General features: G+C 46.5%; 1 protein-coding gene across 2 annotated transcripts in view; it reads left to right on the plus strand.

The window, feature by feature from the left end:
- LOC143956699 (uncharacterized) overlaps positions 1–18,763 on the plus strand; it is a 109,610-nt gene that overhangs the window by 60,568 nt on the left and 30,279 nt on the right. Inside the window, exons 7-11 of one of the 2 annotated variants that reach the window (XM_077466896.1) lie at positions 2,649–2,807; positions 2,886–2,971; positions 16,452–16,584; positions 17,155–17,243; positions 18,703–18,742. In XM_077466896.1, the coding sequence (XP_077323022.1) occupies positions 2,649–2,807; positions 2,886–2,971; positions 16,452–16,584; positions 17,155–17,243; positions 18,703–18,742 (507 nt within the window). The remainder of the gene's footprint in view (positions 1–2,648; positions 2,808–2,885; positions 2,972–16,451; positions 16,585–17,154; positions 17,244–18,702; positions 18,743–18,763) is intronic. The other variant, XM_077466897.1, reaches the window with a different exon arrangement.

The following is an 18,763-nucleotide window of genomic DNA, read 5'->3' on the forward strand; positions in this document are numbered from 1 at the left end:
CACCTTCACCTTTTGTTAGCAGACTCATTGGCATGATCCTTCTCCTGCTTGAAGCAGCGGGACAAGTGGTGAGCAACTCCGCAGCCGGAGCACTCGTGCTTGTATCAGCAAGCCCCCCCAAACTTGCAGGAACCCTCATTATACTGCCCATACACCTCTATTCTTTGCGGTTGTCTGGAGGTAGATGAGCCACCGCCCCCCCCCCAGATTAGGGGCCGGCCCCGAGGTCATAAGTCGCATCCACAAACTAATGTCCTTGTGGTCCCACAGCAAGGATGGGCGGATCGCTCTCCACTGCAGGAGCTGCTTGACGTATCTCAACCCCGCAGATCCCCCGTAGACTCTGTAGGACTCCCTGACGGCATCCAGATAACAGAAGAGCGCCAGTGTTCCGGATTATTTTCCCCAATCACACATGCCATAGTGGCAAAAGCCTGCAGCTAAATAAGGAAAGTCCATGGAATAAGCCTGTACTCCCGATTTTCATCATCCTCCTTCTTGTTTTCCTCTGGCTTGACCCTATCCAGATTACATTTTTCCAGCGGTAGCAGCGAGAATATCTCCACATGCTCACCTTTCCAATTTTTTTTCCAGACCTCCGCTTTAACATGTGCGTCCGGAGGCCCCTCAAAACACACATAAACCTCACATTTTGCCAAGTCAGCCAGCCTAAAGGTATCTTGTTTGGTAGCGGCCTCCCCCACCATCTCAACCTTGTCTACCCGATTCTGACTTGCTTGCCACCGCAGACTGTCCTGGCACCACGATTGCCATTACCACGGGTGCCGCCGTCTCAGGGGGAGCAGCCCTGGACCCTGAAGCCCCCATTGCTGCCTCCCCATACACAAGCAGGACCCAGGCTCCCGATGGATTGGCCTGGGCACTTGTCCCAGGTTCAAACCTCTGGACCAGTTCTTTCAAACCCAAAAGGAACCCCTGCAACCCCTCATCTGGCCCGGAGACGTGAACGCGGACCAAACTTGCAGGGGAAGACCGCGCTGGCAACTCTGGCCACGTGTCAGCAAACTCCGTACAGGACCTAGGCCTACCTCTTAAACTCACATCCTCTTCCCCTTCAGACCATGCAGAACATGTAGAAGTAAAAATTGACTTACCAGGCTGTATAGGAAGGGTCCCACCAGCCGAAGGTCCTGCCTCCATCACTGCAGGGCGTCCATGCGACTCCTCCCCTTCTGACATGGACAGCTCGTCCTTCTGATCTCTCAATCGTCACCTCTTCTTCCCTCTTCAACAGCCCTCCAGGAGATGTGGCCCTGGATGCCTAGGATCCGTGCGGCTGTTGGCACGCCTCTTTGCACTGGATCTGCCCACTGATTTCCTTGATGCTTTGCCTGGGCCTTGTGATCTTGCCGCTTGTCTCCCCACTCCACTCCTCTGTGTCTCAGACCTCCGCTGGTGCTGTCAGGTCACAGGAGAGCCATCCGGCGGCAGCAGAGCAATTCCCCCGCCAAGGCCCTGTCCCGACTGACTCATCGCCAGGGGCGAAGCCCGCTGGTTGCTGTTCCTGATGCAGGGTGGGCCAAGGAGAGACATAGACACTCCCAGAGGCCCCGCCCACTGAGCTCTGTCTGTGAAGGGGATTCCTTCCAGGACCACCACCCAGTAGGCTGACAGACCGTTTCGCGGATTGTCCTGAAGGGGCTCGTAAGGAACTGCCGGTATGACATTGAGCTCTGGGGGAGGAGTCCGGGGAGAAGCGCCCTCCAAACTTGTGTGGATGCCAACCCCCCTGTCCCTGACCCGAAGGCCCGATCACCAAGGTCAGATGAGAACCGTTCCTGCAGCCACTCCACTCCTCTGGATGCCGCCTCTGCCTTAAGTTGGGACGAAAGCCTGTCCACCTCTGTCATGACAAGCTTGCTACCTTGCCACACTATTCATTGGATACTGGGGAGGGACCATCTCCTTTTAACAACATGTGTTCCTCCTTTCCTCCAGGTTGCCTCTAATCAGGTAAGCCCTCTTATTTTCACTTGCCCTGTCCGCGTTCCCACTGTCATGCCAGCCCTTCGCTATTTTTTTTTGCTCTTTCACTCCAGGCCTCACTTTTGCTCTGGTGTATAAACATCCATAGGGTAGGGACCTCTCTGGATAACTGCCACTGCTTTAGAGAACCAAGGCTCAACAGAGAAAGACAGTTCAAGAAGAAAATTCTATCATCAAAGCAGAAAAGGCTCTCTCAGCATAGAGTGACAGGTCCATCACTTGCTGCGTACACACAACCAGACTTTCTGGCAGACTAGGTCCGACAGTCTTCCTGACGGTGGGGGAGGGATATGCTGTGTGGTGTCAACCTTTGCTATTTGCTAGTGTCCAGTCACCTGGAGGTGGAACATAATCCAATAGTTTAAGAAATAACTCTCCTGTGTCCTGTGAAGTAGGATTCATTGGGGTTGATTTACTATGGAGAGTGCAAAATCTGGTGCAGCTCTGTATAGAAACCAATCAGCTTCCAGGTTTTATTGTCAAAGCTTAAATGAAATTGAAGTTAGAAGCTGATTGGCTACCATGCACAGCTGCACCAGATTTTACACTCTCCAATCTTAGCAAATTGAGTAATTGAGTAATGAATAAGGCTCAATGGTACTTGAAAATATTCATGTTCTTGTTTTGCTTCAATTTGACAGTTTGGTGTTCTTCATTGATAAGTATATGCATACCTCAAGGTCAGCGTCCTACTTTTGAATCCTTGGAGAATATAAACTCTGTGAAGAATCTAGAAAAGGCCATTGCATTTACTATGCGTTGCTGGGATAATGACAAGCAACAAAGACCTTCTTTTGTTGGCAAGTAAAGATTCTTTTTATTCAAAAAAGCAGTCAAGCTTGAGTTAGAGGATGAGTAACAATATTATCTTCCTACAGAATGCTGTAAACAATGGGAAACATTTAAATCTGCATTCCAAGACAAGGAGATTAGAGATGCTGTAAAAGCTGTACAAAACATGATGGTGAGTAACATGATGGTCATTTTAAACAAAACTGTTTGAGTAAGAAACATACAACAGCACATACACTATATTACCAAAAGTATTGGGATGCTTGCCTTTAATGCACATGGACTTTAATGGCATCTTAGTCCGTAGGGTTCAATATTGAGTTGGCCCACCCTTTGCAGTTATAACAACTTCAACTGTTCTAGGAAGGCTGTCCACAAGGTTTAGTAGTGTGTCTATGGGAATGTTTGCCCATTCTTCCAGAAACGCATTTCGGATTTTCAAATGAGGCCCACACACGATCGGAATATCCGATGATTAGTGACACTTTTGACACTTTGTGGGAACTAGTGACACTAATACAGTGATCAGTGCTAAAAATATGTACTGTTACTGTACTAATGACACTGGCTGGGAAAGGGATAACATCTAGGGCAAGCAATGGGTTAAATGTGTGCCTAACAAGTGTTTTCTCACTGTGGGGCAGGGAAGACATAGATCCCTGTACTTGCTTTGCAAGAACACAGGATCAATGTCTTCCATACTGACAGAATGGCGAACTGCCTTGTTTACATAGGCAGACCACTAGGCGAGTCCGCCGGATCCGTTGATTGGCTCTGAAACCCAGAAATGCAGGATCACGTATATACGTGATCCTGCACAGCGCGACTGCCCTGTAGCAGTAAATCTGCTATCAGGCGGATCAAAAACTGGTTAAGATCATCAGCTTTATGATGAATCACAGGCAGCAGGCACTCTATCGTGGCTCTGGCGGGCTCTGTCACAGTGTGTCACATAACATGACTGCTGGGTGCTGATTTTGTTAACTTCTAACCAATAAGTGCCCCACGCTGCCTGTGAGTTCTGATACCATCCACTATGCCAGAGACACAGACACAGTGCAATGTAGTCTATTCACAGACACCCCCAAAGCACACCTGTGTTGAAGCCTTGAAGGCACTGATAAGCAGGCAGGCGGCTGGCTGGGATTTGAGCCAAGGCAGAATAACATGTGAGCTGAATGGGCATGTGCCGAAAACTGAAGAAATAGTCCATCTGCTCTGACCAGCACATCATCATCAGGAAGGGACACAGATAATGGAAAAAATACACCCCCTAAGCTAGTAGGAGCAGGGGGGGTATAATTCAGATTTATTTCTTTTTTAATTCTGCACTGATTGTCTTTGAAAATTGACCAAGCTCCTGTTGAAATCAAATCCGGGGACAAAACCAGGGACAGACTTGGTCCAGGGACAGTATCCTCAATCTGGGAACAGTCCCCTGAAACCGGGGACATCTGGTCACCCTATCTTAGAGACATCATAGAACAGCTGCAGCATCACACCAATGTTGCAGCATGGAAGTGAGTATCTTTTTTTTAACCACTTGCAGGACCACCTCGCGCCATTATACACTGGCAGAATGGCATGGACAGGCAGAGTAATGTACCCATGCGTTACTCCCCTCCCGTGGGGTCCCCGAGGTGGTTGGCATCGTTCCAGAAGTGATTTGTCCTGAGGGGGAGGCCACTGATTCATGGCCTCTCCCTCACAATCGCTCCTGACGAATGAGAAGCTTCCTCTGCTTCTGAAACTATAAACAGAAGCAGAGGAAGTGATGTCATCTCTCCTCGTGAAGCCTTTTCATTCCGGAGAGAAGACATACCTGTTAGTTACACAAACAGCACACCAACACCAGTACACATAGGCACACAAATCAACCCCTCAATCACCCGCCCAATCACCCCCCGATCACCCCCCCTGCACCCCCTGTCACAATGACAACCATAGCAGTTTTCATTTTTTTTACTGATCACTGCATTGGTGTAAATTTGGGACTGTTATAAGTGTTAGGGCTGTTAGTGGTAGGCCCCCTTAGGTCTAGGGTACCCCCTAACAAAGGTTTAAACCCTTGATCCCCCCCAGTTAACCCTTTCACCCCCTGACCCCAGTTTCACTAAGCAATCTTTTTTCTGATCGCAGTATTAGTGTTGCAGGTGACTCTAGTTAGCCTGTTAGTTATTTAGGTTCACCTTCAGGTATAGCGTCAGGTACCCCCATATACTACCTAATAAAGGTTTTAACCCCCTGATTACCCCCTAGTTAACCCTTTCACCCCCTGCCACCAGTGATCACCGTATAAGTGTCACAGGTGACGCTAGTTAGCCAGTTAGCTATTTACGTTCACCACCAGGTTTTTATAGCGTCGGGTACCCCCATATATTACCTAATAAATTTTTTAACCCCCTGATTGCTCCCTAGTTAACCCTTTCACCCCCTGTCACCAGTGATCACCGTATAATGCCCTGTACACACGGTAGGACATTCCGAGGACAAAATCCGTCAGATTTTTTTCCGATGGATTTTGTCCCAAACTTGTCTTGCATACACATGGTCGCATAAAGTTGTCGGAAAATCTGATCGTTCAGAACGAGGTGACATAAACCACGTACAACGGGACTATAAAGAGGGCAGTAGCCAATAGCTTTCGTCTCATAATTTATTCTGAGCATGCATGGCACTTTGTTCATCAGAATTGTCTACACACGATTGGAATTTAAACGATCGGATTTTGTTGTCGGAAAATTATAGATACAGCTCTCAAACTTGTGTGTTGGAAATTCCGACGGAAAAAGTCAGATGAAGCCCACACACGATCGGACATAAGTGTTACGGGTGACGCTGGTTAGTTAGTTTGTTAGTTTGTTCTTTATACCGTCAGAGCGCCCGCCATTAATTACTCAATAAAGGTTTAACCCCCTGATCGCCTGGCAGATGATATCAGTTAGGTTTTAGGATCAGTTAGGGCCTGCGTTGCCCCAGGCAGCGTCAGACTAGTGCCAGTGGCGCTAACACCCTTGCACGCAGCATACACCTCCCTTAGCGGATCAATATCTGATCTGATCAGATCCATACTAGTGTCCCCAGCAGTTTAGGGTTCCCAAAAATGCAGTGTTAATGGGAAAAGCCCAGATAACTGCTAGCACCTGCGTTTTTGCCCTCCGCCCAGCCCAGCCCAGCCCACCCAAGTGCAGTATCGATCGTTTACTGTGACTTACAAAACACTAAACACATAACTGCAGCATTCGCAGAGTCAGGCCTGATCCCTGCATTCGCTAACAGTTTTTTTGGTAGCGTTTGATACAGTTGCTGACAGCCTAGGAGCTTTTTTTCCTGTGAATCTTACTACTGTACCAGTAAATTTAGCCCAAAATGGCAAATCGAAGGTACACTAGTGAAGAGGCCTACACGTTTCTAAGCATGACATATAGTGAAGAGGAAGTTACTCATCTGTCAGATTCAGGCACAGAATACAGTCCTGTAGACGGCAGCAGCTCCATGACAGATAGCTCTGACGACTGAGTTGTGGCCCCTGCCAAGGTCAGGTGTATCAGACACCAATCTTCTTCTGCTGCTGTTGAGGTACCAGAATTGCAGGGCACCCGTAATTCAGGTGGAAACAGCTGATTTTGCGTCACTTGATTTTTATTTGCTGTTTTTCACGGAAGATCTCTATAGATCTATTGTGGACCAAAGTAATTTGTATGCTGGTCAATTCATCGTCGCTAATCCCCAGTTGTCCTCCCTTGCCAGAGATGGGAAACCAATTACAGTTTCCAAATTTAAGACCTTTCTGGGCCTATCCCTCCTCATAGCGTAACTAAAAAGAGTGAGTTGCGGTCATATTAGTCCACTGACCCAATTCACCATACGCCCGTGTTCTCCGCTTCCATGGCCAGGGCACGATACGGACAAATCTTGCCATTCATGCACTTCAACGACAATGAACTCTGTCGTCCTCGTGGAGACCCTCGATATGATCGGCTCATTTGCTCGCTGTGAAATGGAGGGATAATAAGTATGTTTTCATTCTGTCCTCCCTTCACGCAGACACAATGGTCCAAATTCCTACAGAGACTGGTGTTGTGGAGAAACCCCTCTGTGTACAAGAATATAACCAAAATATGGGAGGGGTGGACCTCAGCGACTAATTGTTGGCACCGTATCTGGTTGCCGGTGGTTCCGCCAGCTAACCATAGAGCTGATTAGAGACAAAAACTGCTCCAATCATCTCCATGCCCTAAGAAACCGGAATCTACAAGCATTTCATGACTTAGATTTCGCCCGATATAAACAGCGCTATTGGGAAATTGGGAAAGCATTTTGTCACACTGATCTTGGTGTGGTCAGATGCTTTGAGGGCAGAGGAGAGATCTAGGGTCTAATAGACCCCAATTCTTTCAAAAAAGAATACCTGTCACTACCTATTGCTGTCATAGGGGATGTTACATTCCCTGAGATAACAATAAAAATGATAAAGAAAAAAAAAATGAAAGGAACAGTTTAAAAATAAAATAAAAAAGCAAAATAAATAAAAAAACAAAACAAAATAAAACCACCGCTGCCCCCCCCCCGCTCTTTCGCAAAGGCAAACGCAAGCGTCGGTCTGGTGTCATATGTAAACAGCAATTGCACCATGCATGTGAGGTATCACCGCGAAGGTCAGATCAAGGGCTGTGATTTTAGCAGTAGACCTCCTCTGTAAATCTAAAGTGGTAACTTGTAAAGGCTTTCAAAAATGTATATAGTTTGTCGCTGTTGCACGTTTGTGCGCAATTTTAAAGCATGTCGTGTTTGGTATCCATGTACTCGGCCTATCATCTTTGTTATTTCATCAAACATTTGGGCAATATAGTGTGTTTTAGTGCATTAAAATTTAAAAAAAAATAGTTTTTTCCAAAAACAAATGTGTTTGAAAAATCGCTTCACAAATACTGTGTGAAAAAAAAAATCACCCACTATTTTAATCTGTAGGGCCTTTGCTTTAAAAAATATATATATTGTTTGGGGGTTCAAAGTAATTTTCTTGCAAAAAAAAATATATATATATATATTTTCATGTAAACAAAAAGGGTCAGAAAGGGCTTTGCCTTCAAGTGGTTAGAAGAGTGGGTGATGTGTGACATAAGCTTCTAAATGTTGTGCATAAAATGCCAGGACAGTTCAAAACCCCCTCAAATGACCCAATTTTGGAAAGTAGACTAGAGATGGCCTTTCAGTTCGCCCGATGGTCGGTTCACGGCGAACTTTGCTCGTTCGCGATTCGCCAAACCAGCGGACTTCTGGCGCTGTTCGCGGCGGACATATGCGTTTACATTGTGAAGAACTTTGACCCATGACACATCCATCATGGGGTACAGGGCAGCCAATTGAGACATTTCAGCACATGGACATACCCCCTACCTTATAAATAGACCTGATCTGGCGGCCATTTTACATTCTGTCTTTTGTCAGTGTAGGGAAAGGCCGCTGTGTGGAGCAGGGACAGTCAGTTTAATCACTAGCTATTGCTATTAGGGTTGTAATACACTTAGAATATACTTTCTTTCAAATATAGAAATCATATTATAGTGCACTGCTGTGCTGCTGAGTGCTGACCGATTCTGCAGCTGTCTTTTCTCAGTGTAGGGAGGGACAGTTTGGTGTTTGGAGCAGGGACAGTCTGCAATTCACTAGCTACTAGGTCCACAAAGGCCCTTTTAAGGATCGGTATAGGTGTACAGTATATAGGATTGTAATACACGTATAATATACTTTCTTTCAAATATAGAAAGCATATTATAGTGCACTGCATGTAGTGCTGCTGACCGATTCTGCAGCTGTCGTTTCTCAGTGTAGGGAGGGACAGTTTGGTGTTTGGAGCAGGGACAGTCTGTAATTCACTAGCTACTAGCTAGCTAGTACTAGCTACTACTAGGTCTACAAAGGTCCTTTTAAGGACTGGTATAGGTGTACTATTTGGTGTGCAGTATATAGGGGTGTAATACACGTATAAAATACTTTCAAATATAGAAAGCATAGTATAGTGCGTTTCCACTGTGCAGCATTGTGACTGCTGAGTGGTTCTGCAGCAATACTACAAAGAGTGACAAACACAATTAGAAAAAAGTATTATAACTGGTGTGATAGACCAGTGGCCCCCTAAAACGACAGATTGAAGCGGGGTGTTATATACCCTGTGACTTTTGTCACAGGGTAATTTAAAAAATGACAGGCAGAGGAAGAGGCAGGCCCTTCCGCAGGGGTGGTAGGGGTAGGACAGGAGCAACAGGCTTGAGCCAAAGTGGCAAATTGTAGAAGGTGCGTTCGATTACGTCAAAGGGCACACCTGACTTGGTTGAGTGGCTCACTCAGCCTTACTCTTCTGCACCCTCCTAATCCTCTCGATCTGCACCCTCTTCACTCTCTGCTGTGTGCACCCCCAAAGACACTACCACCAACACCGCCAATACCATATACCCTCCGCTTGAGTCACAGGAATTATTTTCCGATCCATCACAAGACATTGCCGATGCGCAGCCATTATTGGCATTGGATCAGGAAGAGGAGGTAGCAACAACCGCCACTCAGCAGTCTGACGACAGTACCCAGATCAGCCCAAGGAGGTCGGTCCCCGGTGTTGCTGCCTACTCCGAGATCTCTAATTATAGCGGTGGGGAAGGTGACGTTGATGATGACGTGTCTAGTGATGTCACGTGGGTGCCCACAAGAAAGGAAGAGGAGGAGATTTCAGAGGGAGATATGGACCAGCAGATAGGGAGGAGAAGCAGGCGAAACTTACATGGCACAGGAGGGACAAACCAGACTGCTAATGTATCAGGAGCGAGGCATCAACCATGTACGGTCATATCTGGCGCTCCCAGGATGCCGACACATGGCTCCGCAGTGTGGGCTTTTTTTAACGTGTCCGCTGCTGACAATAGTGTTGCCATCTGCAGCCTTTGCAGTCAACGCATAAGTCGCATAAGTCGCGGTAATCCGAACACTCACCGAGGGACGACCGCCTTAAGAAGGCACATGAGCTGCCATCACCGAGCCCAGTGGGAGCAACAGAACCTACAAAGCCACACTCCAGGCTCTCGCTGTCCAGCCTCTTCTACTTCTCCTTCTCCTCTCTCCTCAGAATTGTCCTCCACTCCACCTTCCATCACAGGTTCAGGAACAGGTTCTGGGTAGCTTGGTTTTTTTTTCGCCGCGCCAGTGGCTGCTCATGCGCGACGCATGCAGACTTCTGCAGCCATTTTATGAGATCACCAAACTGGTCAGTCGCAGCCATGGCACTATCAGTGACGTTGTACCTTATGCCTTCTTTATGGAGCATGAGGAGCAGGAGCAGGAAGATGAGGAAGTCACAAGGCTGGATGAATTCCCAGGGGGGCAACTCTATCTGAGACAAGTCAACAACAGGAGTCTGAAGAGGAGTCAGAGGAGGATGGTGCCGGGGCGGATGAGGAGGGGCAAGAAGAGCATGCTTTAAACCTTTCTGGGATCCCTGTTGTTGTGCGTGGATGGGGAGAGGAGAACGAGGAGAATGACATTATCCTGGATGATGAGCAGGAGCCAGGCCACCACACCGCTTCCAGTTTAGTGCAAATGGGGGCCTTCATGCTCCAGTGTTTTAACAGGGACCCCCGTATAAAAAGCATAAAGGTCAAGGACCAGTACTGGGTGGCAACGTACTTAGACCCCGTTACAAACACAAAATGATGGAAATGTTACCACCATCACAGAGGGCTGTCAGAATGGAGCACTTACAGGCCTTGCTTAGAGAAATGCTGCATTCTGCTTTTGCGTGCGCTGGCAGAGGAATTCCCACTCCCAGAGAAGGAGTTGCGGGTACCAATCCAACAGCGCCTGCAAGAAGAGGGCGGTTTGAAGATGTGTTGGTCACTTCTGATATGAGATCATTCTTTCAGCCGACGCATCGACAGGTCTCATCCGGATCCAGCATCAGGTGCTGGTGTCAGTGCTCTCTATCACGGTGCTGGTGTGGTGTCAGTGCTCTCTATCACGGTTCTGGTGTCAGTGCTCTCTCTCTATCTCGGTGCTGGTGTCAGTGCTCTCTATCACGGTGCTGGTGTGGTGTCAGTGCTCTCTATCACGGTTCTGGTGTCAGTGCTCTCACGGTGCTGGTGTCAGTGCTCTCTATCACGGTGCTGTTGTCACTGCTCTCTATCACAGTGCTGGTGTCACTGCTCTCTATCTCGGTGCTGGTGTCAGTGCTCTCTATCTCTGTGCTGGTATCAGTGCTCTCTATCTCGGTGCTGGTATCAGTGCTCTCTATCTCAGTGCTGGTATCAGTGCTCTCTATCTCGGTGCTGGTAGTCAGTGCTCTCTATCACGGTGCTGGTGTCAGTGCTCTCTCTCTATCTCGGTGCTCGTGTGGTGGCAGCGCTCTCTATCTCGGTGCTGGTGTGGTCTCAGTGCTCTCTATCTCGGTGCTGGTGTCAGTGCTCTCTATCACGGTGCTGGTGTCAGTGCTCAGTCTCTATAGCGGTGCTGGTTTCAAACAGTGAGGGAGATAGCAGCGGAGAAGCCAATCAGCAGGCAGTGCCAGCACCATGGCTGAGTATCAGCACTGGACTGGCACCTCCGGACCACCGCAGTGGGGCCCTGCATAGGTGGGGGTAAGGGACGGGCAGAGGGAGGGGCTCAAGCACAGGTTGGCACACTGGGACACTGGCACAGGACTGTGCAGCCCTGACTGTGGCACTGATCATCTCCTGCAACTCCTTCATAGACTGGCCTGACCTTGCCTCTCCTCCATGGCCTTCATGCGCTCCTGAATTGTCAAAATTTCACAGATAAAAAAGAATGCTTGTTGTCGATCCCAGATTAACTTAATACTTTTACGTTATGTCAATGTCCATGTTGTGGGACTATGTGTGCACAGCTAGTAAGTATTTTGTGGCTGAAAATATGTCCTGGAGGTTTTTATGGTTCGCCTGCCATTAAAGTCAACGGGGTCCGCCACGAACCTTGCAGTTCGCAAACTTTTGGCCATGTCCGCGGTTCGCGTTCGTGAAACGTCCCGTCGGAAGTTCGTCCATCACTAAAGTAGACACCCAAAGCTATTTGCTGACAGGCATATCGAGTCCATGGAATATTTTATATTTTGACACATGTTGCGGGAAAAATATATATTTTTTTATTTTGCACAAAGTTGTCAATGATATATTGCTCAAACATGCCATGGACATATGTGGAATTACACCCCAAAATACATTCTGTTGCTTCTCCTGAGTACGGGGATACCACATGTGTGAGACTTTTTGGGAGCCTAGCCATGTACAGGGCCACGAAAACCAATCACCGCCTTCAGGCTTTCTAAGGGCGTAAAATGGTGATTTCACTTCCTCACTACCTATCACAGTTACGGAGGCCATGAAATGTCAATATAGCACAAAACACCCCCAAATGACCCCATTTTGGAAAGAAGACACTTCAGGATATTTGCTGAGAGGTATGTTGAGTATTTTGCAGATCTCGCTTTTTGTCACATAAATAATAAATAAATATTTTTCTTTTCTTTCTTCATTTTCAAAAACAAATGAGAGTTGCAAAATACTCACCATGCCTCTCAACAAATAGCTTGGTGTGTCTACTTTCCAAAATGGGGTCATATGGGGGGTTTATGCCATCTTGGCATTTTATGGCCTTCGGAACTGTGATAGGTAGTGAGGAGTGAAATCAAAAATTTACGCCCTTATGCCCATCGGACGATCCGGCGGGCTTGGTCCGGCGGACCAGAGTCCGGCGGACAATCCGCCCGTTTGTAGGCTTCCGGGGGACTTTTTCTTCTCAAAAGTCTTGACTCAAAATTGTCCACCACCAGACTCGGCAGTCCGGCGGACAATCTGCCCGTCTGTGTGCTAGTCCGCCAGACTTTTTAAATGAACGGACTTGCCCGCACATGGAGAAAAGTCCGTTCATTTTGAACGTGTCTCCTGGTAGACTGAACTAGAAGTCAATGTCGCCACCTCCATCGGCTAGATTGACACCTCGCTAGCCCCGTCACCTGGTATGGATTTAAAGGGGAACCCCTACGCAGAAAAAACAGCGTGGGGGTCCCCCCAAAGTCCATAGCAGTCCCTTATCGGAGCACGCAGCGCGGCCAGTCAGGAAAGGGGGTGGGGACGAGCAAGCACCCCCCCCCGAGTCGTACCAGGCCCCATGCCCTCAACATGGGGGTGCTTTGGGGAAGGGGAGCCCTGCGGCCCGCCCACCCCAAAGCACCTTGTCCCCATGTTGATGAGGACAAAGGCCTCTTCCCAACAACCCTGGCCTTTGGTTGCCAGGGTCTGCGGGCGGGGGGCTTATCGGAATCCGGGAGCCCCCTTTAATAAGGGGGCCCCCAGATCCCCGCCCTCCACCCTATATGAATGAGTATGGGTATGATGTACCCCTACCCATTCACCTGGGGGAAAAAGTGTACATAAAAAAAACACAACACAGATTTTTAAAGTACTTTATTAGACAGCTCCAGGGGTCTTCTTCCGTCTTCGGGGGTCTTCTAGCCAGGCTTCCTCCGCTATCTTCTGCTCTTTTACTAGTGGAGGAGCCCGGCTTTCTTCTTCGTCATCGCCGCTGTCTGGGGGTCTTCTTCCGACTTCGGGGTCTTGTCCCAACTTCGAATCTTCTTGTCGGGCCTCCGCTATCTTCTTATAGCTATTTTACTAGCGTTGGCCTGGTCTCGTCGCTGTCGCCGCCACCTTCTTCTCCTTCTTCTCTTCTTCTTCCTTCCGATGTTGACACAACGCTCTCTCTGGCCGCAATGGCAGGGACGCGTTGTGCGGTGACTTATATAGGTATAAGGTGCGGGGTCACCGGGTGATGTCACACGGTGACCCTGCCCCTTATGATGTCACAGTCCCAGCATCCTCCGGGACTGTGACATCATTCTCCGCTAGTAAAAGAGCTAGCAAAAGAGCAGAAGATAGCGGAGGAACCTGGCGAGAAGACCCCCGAAGATGGAAGAAGACCCCTGGAGCTGTCTAATAAAGTACTTTAAAAACCTGTGTTGTGTTTTTTTATGTACACATTTTCCCCAGGTGAATGGGTAGGGGTACATCGTACCCCATACTCATTCACATAGGGTGGGGGGCTGGGATCTGGGGGCCCCCTTATTAAAGGGGGCTCCTGGATTCCGATAAGCCCCCCGCCCACAGACCCCGACAACCAACGGCCAGGGTTGTCAGGAAGAGTCCCTTGTCCTCATCAAAATGGGGACAAGGTGCTTTGGGGTGGGGGGGTAATTTGGGTGGGGTTTGTGTTATCTTGGTATTTTATGGCCTTCAAAACTGTGACAGGTAGTGAGGAGTGAAATCAATAATTTAAGCCCTTAGAAATCCTGAAGGTGGTGCTTAGTTTTCGGGGTCCTGTACGTGGCTAGGCTCCCAAAAAGTCTCACACATGTGGTACCCCCGTACTCATGAGAAGCAGCAGAATGTATTTTGGGGTGTAATTCCACATATAACCATAGCATGTATGAGCAATATATAATTTAGTGACAACTTTTTGTAAAAAAAAAAATATTTTTTTTGTCATTTTTCAATCACTTGGGACAACATTTTTTAATATTCAATGGTCTCAGCATGCCTCTCGGCAATTTCCTTGGGGTGTCTACTTTCCAAAATGGGGCCATTTGGGGGCGGTTAGTACCGCCCTGCCATTTTAGCCCCTCAAGAAATGAGCCAGTCAAACTAAAAGCTGCGTAAATTCCAGAAACTGTACCCTAGTTTGTAGAACTTTTGCGCAAACCACTAAAGATATAGTTTATTGACATTTTTTTTTTTACCAAAGACATGTGGCTGAATACATTTTGGCCCAAATATATGACTAAAATTGAGTTTTTTGAATTTTTCTTATAACAAAATGTAGAAAATATCATTTTTTTTTTTCGAAATTTTCAGTCTTTTTCCGTTTATATCGCAAAAAAAAATCGCAGAAGCAATCAAATACCAAAAAAAGAAAGCTCTATTAGTGGGAAATAAGGACGCACATTTTGTTTGGGTACAGCATTGCATGACTGCGCAATTACCAGTTAAAGCAGTGCAGTGCCAAATTGTAAAAAGTCTTCTGGTCTTTAGGCAGCCAAATGGCCCGGGGCTGAAGTGGTTAAAAAATAATTTCCTACTTCTTCCTTTAATGTAGACAAGGGGCTCAAGTGTATTTGTTTACTACATCCTGTTTTAATGAATATACAACAAAGCATCCGATACCTTTATTTTCCCTTTTTTTCTTGACAGACAACATGCTACGTTGTGTGGCTTTGAAATCTTGATTTTGATATAGCTGAATGTATTTTAATCTATTAAATGATTTTCCTTTATTTTTGCCATTCCCAATCTCTGCACCTTCCAGGGCTACAGTTGTGTTTCTTAAAATGTTGCTTCTATATTATACAGTATTAGCTAATCTTTGTGTTGCCCCATAAAAGAACATAAACAGTTATTAAAAAGTCCAACAGGTTTTTAGTCCTGTATGTCCCTTCCTCACTGGTTTTCCTTTGTCTTTTTAGTATTAAAGTGGTTGTAAACCCTTACAAACCACTTTGACCTACAGGTAAACCTAGATTAAGGCTTACCTGTAGGTCCAAGAAATATCTCCTAAACCTATACGGTTTAGGAGATATTTACAAAAAGACAGGCGCCGTAGACAGCGCCGCGCAGGCGCACTGGGCAGGCCGCAGATAGCGGCGATATGCCACGAGTGTCGGCTCCCGTGCGCATGCACGGGAGTGACGTCATCGCTGCTCCGGCGAATCACAGCGCCGGAGCAGCGAGACCCGGAAGTCACTCCGGGATCCATGGCAGTGGCGGACATGAAGACGGAGGACCGCTTCGGGGGCTTCGTTTTCAGGTAAGTTATTCATAATGAGCTAGTATGCTATGCATACTAGCTCATTATGCCTTTGCCTTGCATGTTGCTTTTTTTTTTATCCCATGGGTTTACAACCACTTTAAGTTGGCCATACACCGAATAAAATTTGGCTAGTTCAGCAGAGACCGGTCAAATTTCGATTAGTGTGTGGCTGCCAATGCTCAACTGAATTAGATCATTAAAAAATATAAAAATAAAAATAACCATGGGGCCAGGTTAAGCTTGAAGAATATGTTACCCCAACATTTCATATTCCTGATATGTGTCAGTTGTATCATGCACTTCTGTTAAAAGCATCCTGTTCTCTTTGTATTTCTTCCTTTGGGTGTAATACCTGGTGATCCTGCCAGTACCGCTTCTCTCCTATTTCAACTGCCTACACTAGGCATGAGAGCACATCCATCCCAGCATGGTCAATTTTCTCCAATGATCAGACTTGTGCTGACATGCCTCCGTGCACAGCCATTCACTGGGAAGATAAGTGTACTGCTTTTTCTCCACCCCAGCTCTTTAAGCCCCTTATTTCAACTCAGTACAGAGATTAGGTGTTCGCTTTTACTCACATATACTTTTTGTACATTTTGTTTATAGTTTGAAAAGCTACTTAACAGAAGTTTGCCATGAAAAAAAAAAACATTATAAAGGAATTTTGTGCGTATGTGCTGACGTTTATTTAGGTCATATGCTGTGCTAAGTTGTATATCTTTTTAGTAGGATTAAATGACAATCATGATAGTATTCATTAATAAATGTTTTCAATGTCTTGATATAAGGATTGTACAGATTCTGCTAGCTGCAAAAGAGATGTTCAAAAAAGCGCAAGTGTACCAAACACCAAAGATATGTCAGATATGATTAGGTCAATGGAGACTATGGCCATTGGAGAACATCCATCTGCCAAGCTGGGTAAGAAGGGGATATGGGAAGTATACTTAACTTTTTTTTCAGATCACGATTTTGTGCTGTTTAGTTTTATTCTGAACTTGCAGATGAGATACCCACTATTTTATCAGAGGTATTGGGACATCTGCCTTTGCACGCACTTTAATGTCATCCCAGTCGTAGTCCATAGGGTTCAATATTGAGTTGGCCCACAATTTGCAACTATAACAGCTTCAATTCTTCTGGGAAGGCTGTCCACAAGGTTTAGGAGTGTGTCTATGGGAATGTTTGACCATTCTTCCAGAAGTGCATTTGTGAGCTCAGGCATTGATGTTGGATGAGAAGGCCTGGCTCACAGTCTCCGCTCAAATTCATCCCAAAGGCATGTAAAGGCAGGCGTCCCAATACTATTGGTAACATAGTGCATGTATGTATATATATATATATATATATATATATATATATATATATATATATATATATATATAATGTATATATATATTACAAACACTATACTGTATTTCACCAAAGAACTACAGTATGAACCCCTTTTGACAGATTATAGCAATATAATGAAATCATTTTCACTTGCAGGGGCTGTACCTTCAAAAAACTATGGCAGCAGTCATCTAAGAGGAGGTTATAGCCAACGTTTACCATCAGCAATCCAACCAAGGACAAATGTAGGTAAAAAACAAACAAACACATCTCTGGTTTAGCATATATGGTAAGCCAGTAAAGGGTTGCTCCACCCATAATAATTAGTATAGTGTTCAGTGGATACTACCTAGGTAAACCACTAAGAGCCGGTTCACACAGCGGGCGATGCGAGGCGACACGACTCGCCTCGCCTCGCTCTCGCAAGTCGCCCCCGTTCTGTACAATGGAACCGTTCTGAGAGGAGCGACTCGAGTCGCTCCGACTCAGAAAAAAGGTTCCTGTACTACTTTTGGGCGACCTCGGGGCAACTTGCATTGACTTCTATACAGAAGTCATCTGCAAGTTGCCGCTGAGGTCGCGGCAGGTCGCGGCGAGGCAAGTCGGAGTCGCCTCGCCTCGCCTGCAGTGTGAACCGGCCCTTAGGGTTTCTTATGTCCCTTGAGGCCACCAGTGATAAAACATCTGTGTTCTCAAGCCCAAACATTGCTGCACACTCTTCCTTTCTATGTACGAATTTACTTAGAAGAGTCAATGAAATACTGCTACTTTAGATGCTATAAGTATCATGAATTGAAGCGTATCTCTAGGCAAAACCTCTTTTTTTCGTTCGCTAGTGAGTGGGGAAGGGTTAGACCCTCTGTCAAAAAGTGTCATTGTCCACTTTGGGGAAATTTGTCTCTCTATTTCTACTGTGATCACTGAGAAATAAAGTGAGGGAAAATTCAAAATTGTAGTTATACTCATAACAGGAGTTATGGGAAATGTTCCAATGGGGACACCTGTTCCAGGGACAGCTAAGAGGGGAATTACCCCACCTTAGGAGATTTACTCTAACTTACGTGTGCATCTCTGGGGCAAGAAGTAAAGGGAAATGTCCTCAAATAGTAGTTTTTTAAACCCTTCCCCTTTCCACTTTAACCAGATGACAATAATAGATACAGTAGATACTTTTAGGCCGCGTACACACGCGGGGACTGTTCGCTCAACTTTGTCCGCTGAACAGTGTTTCGGCGGACAGTCCGCTCGTGTGTGGGCTTTCAGCGGACAGTTTCAGCGAACAGTCTGCTGAACAAGGTTTTTCGGAATTTCCGAAAAACTGTCCGCTGAAACCTTGTTTCAGCGAACAGTCCCCTCGTGTGTAGGCTTGTTCGTCAAACAAAGTTCCGCGCATGCTCAGAAAGAATTTATACGCCGAAGGTTGCATTGCAGTGTATAGGACGTCGTTTTCTAGTCCCGTCGTACGTGCCGTTCAGGTCATCGCGCACGGTTTCAGCAAACTGTTCGTACGTCGTGTGTGGCCATGTCCGTCCATGCTAATTTTGAGCGGACTGTCCGCTGAAACTGTTTGACGAACAAAGTTGAGCGAACAGTCCCCGCGTGTGTACGCGGCCTTAGTCACTCCACCTAAGACCTTTAAAACACATTTTATTATACTATAAAATGATTATGTAGCTTGATTAATGCTTTGTCTTTTAAATCCAGGTTGTTCATCATGGACCAAGTACTCCAAATTACAGGACAGGTAACCTTTCATATCTTTTAT

The sequence above is a fragment of the Lithobates pipiens genome, unplaced genomic scaffold (genome assembly GCF_037356315.1).
Source record: "Lithobates pipiens isolate NorthernLeopardFrog02 unplaced genomic scaffold, aLitPip1_a1.2 Scaffold_4, whole genome shotgun sequence".
Lineage (NCBI taxonomy): Eukaryota > Metazoa > Chordata > Amphibia > Anura > Ranidae > Lithobates > Lithobates pipiens.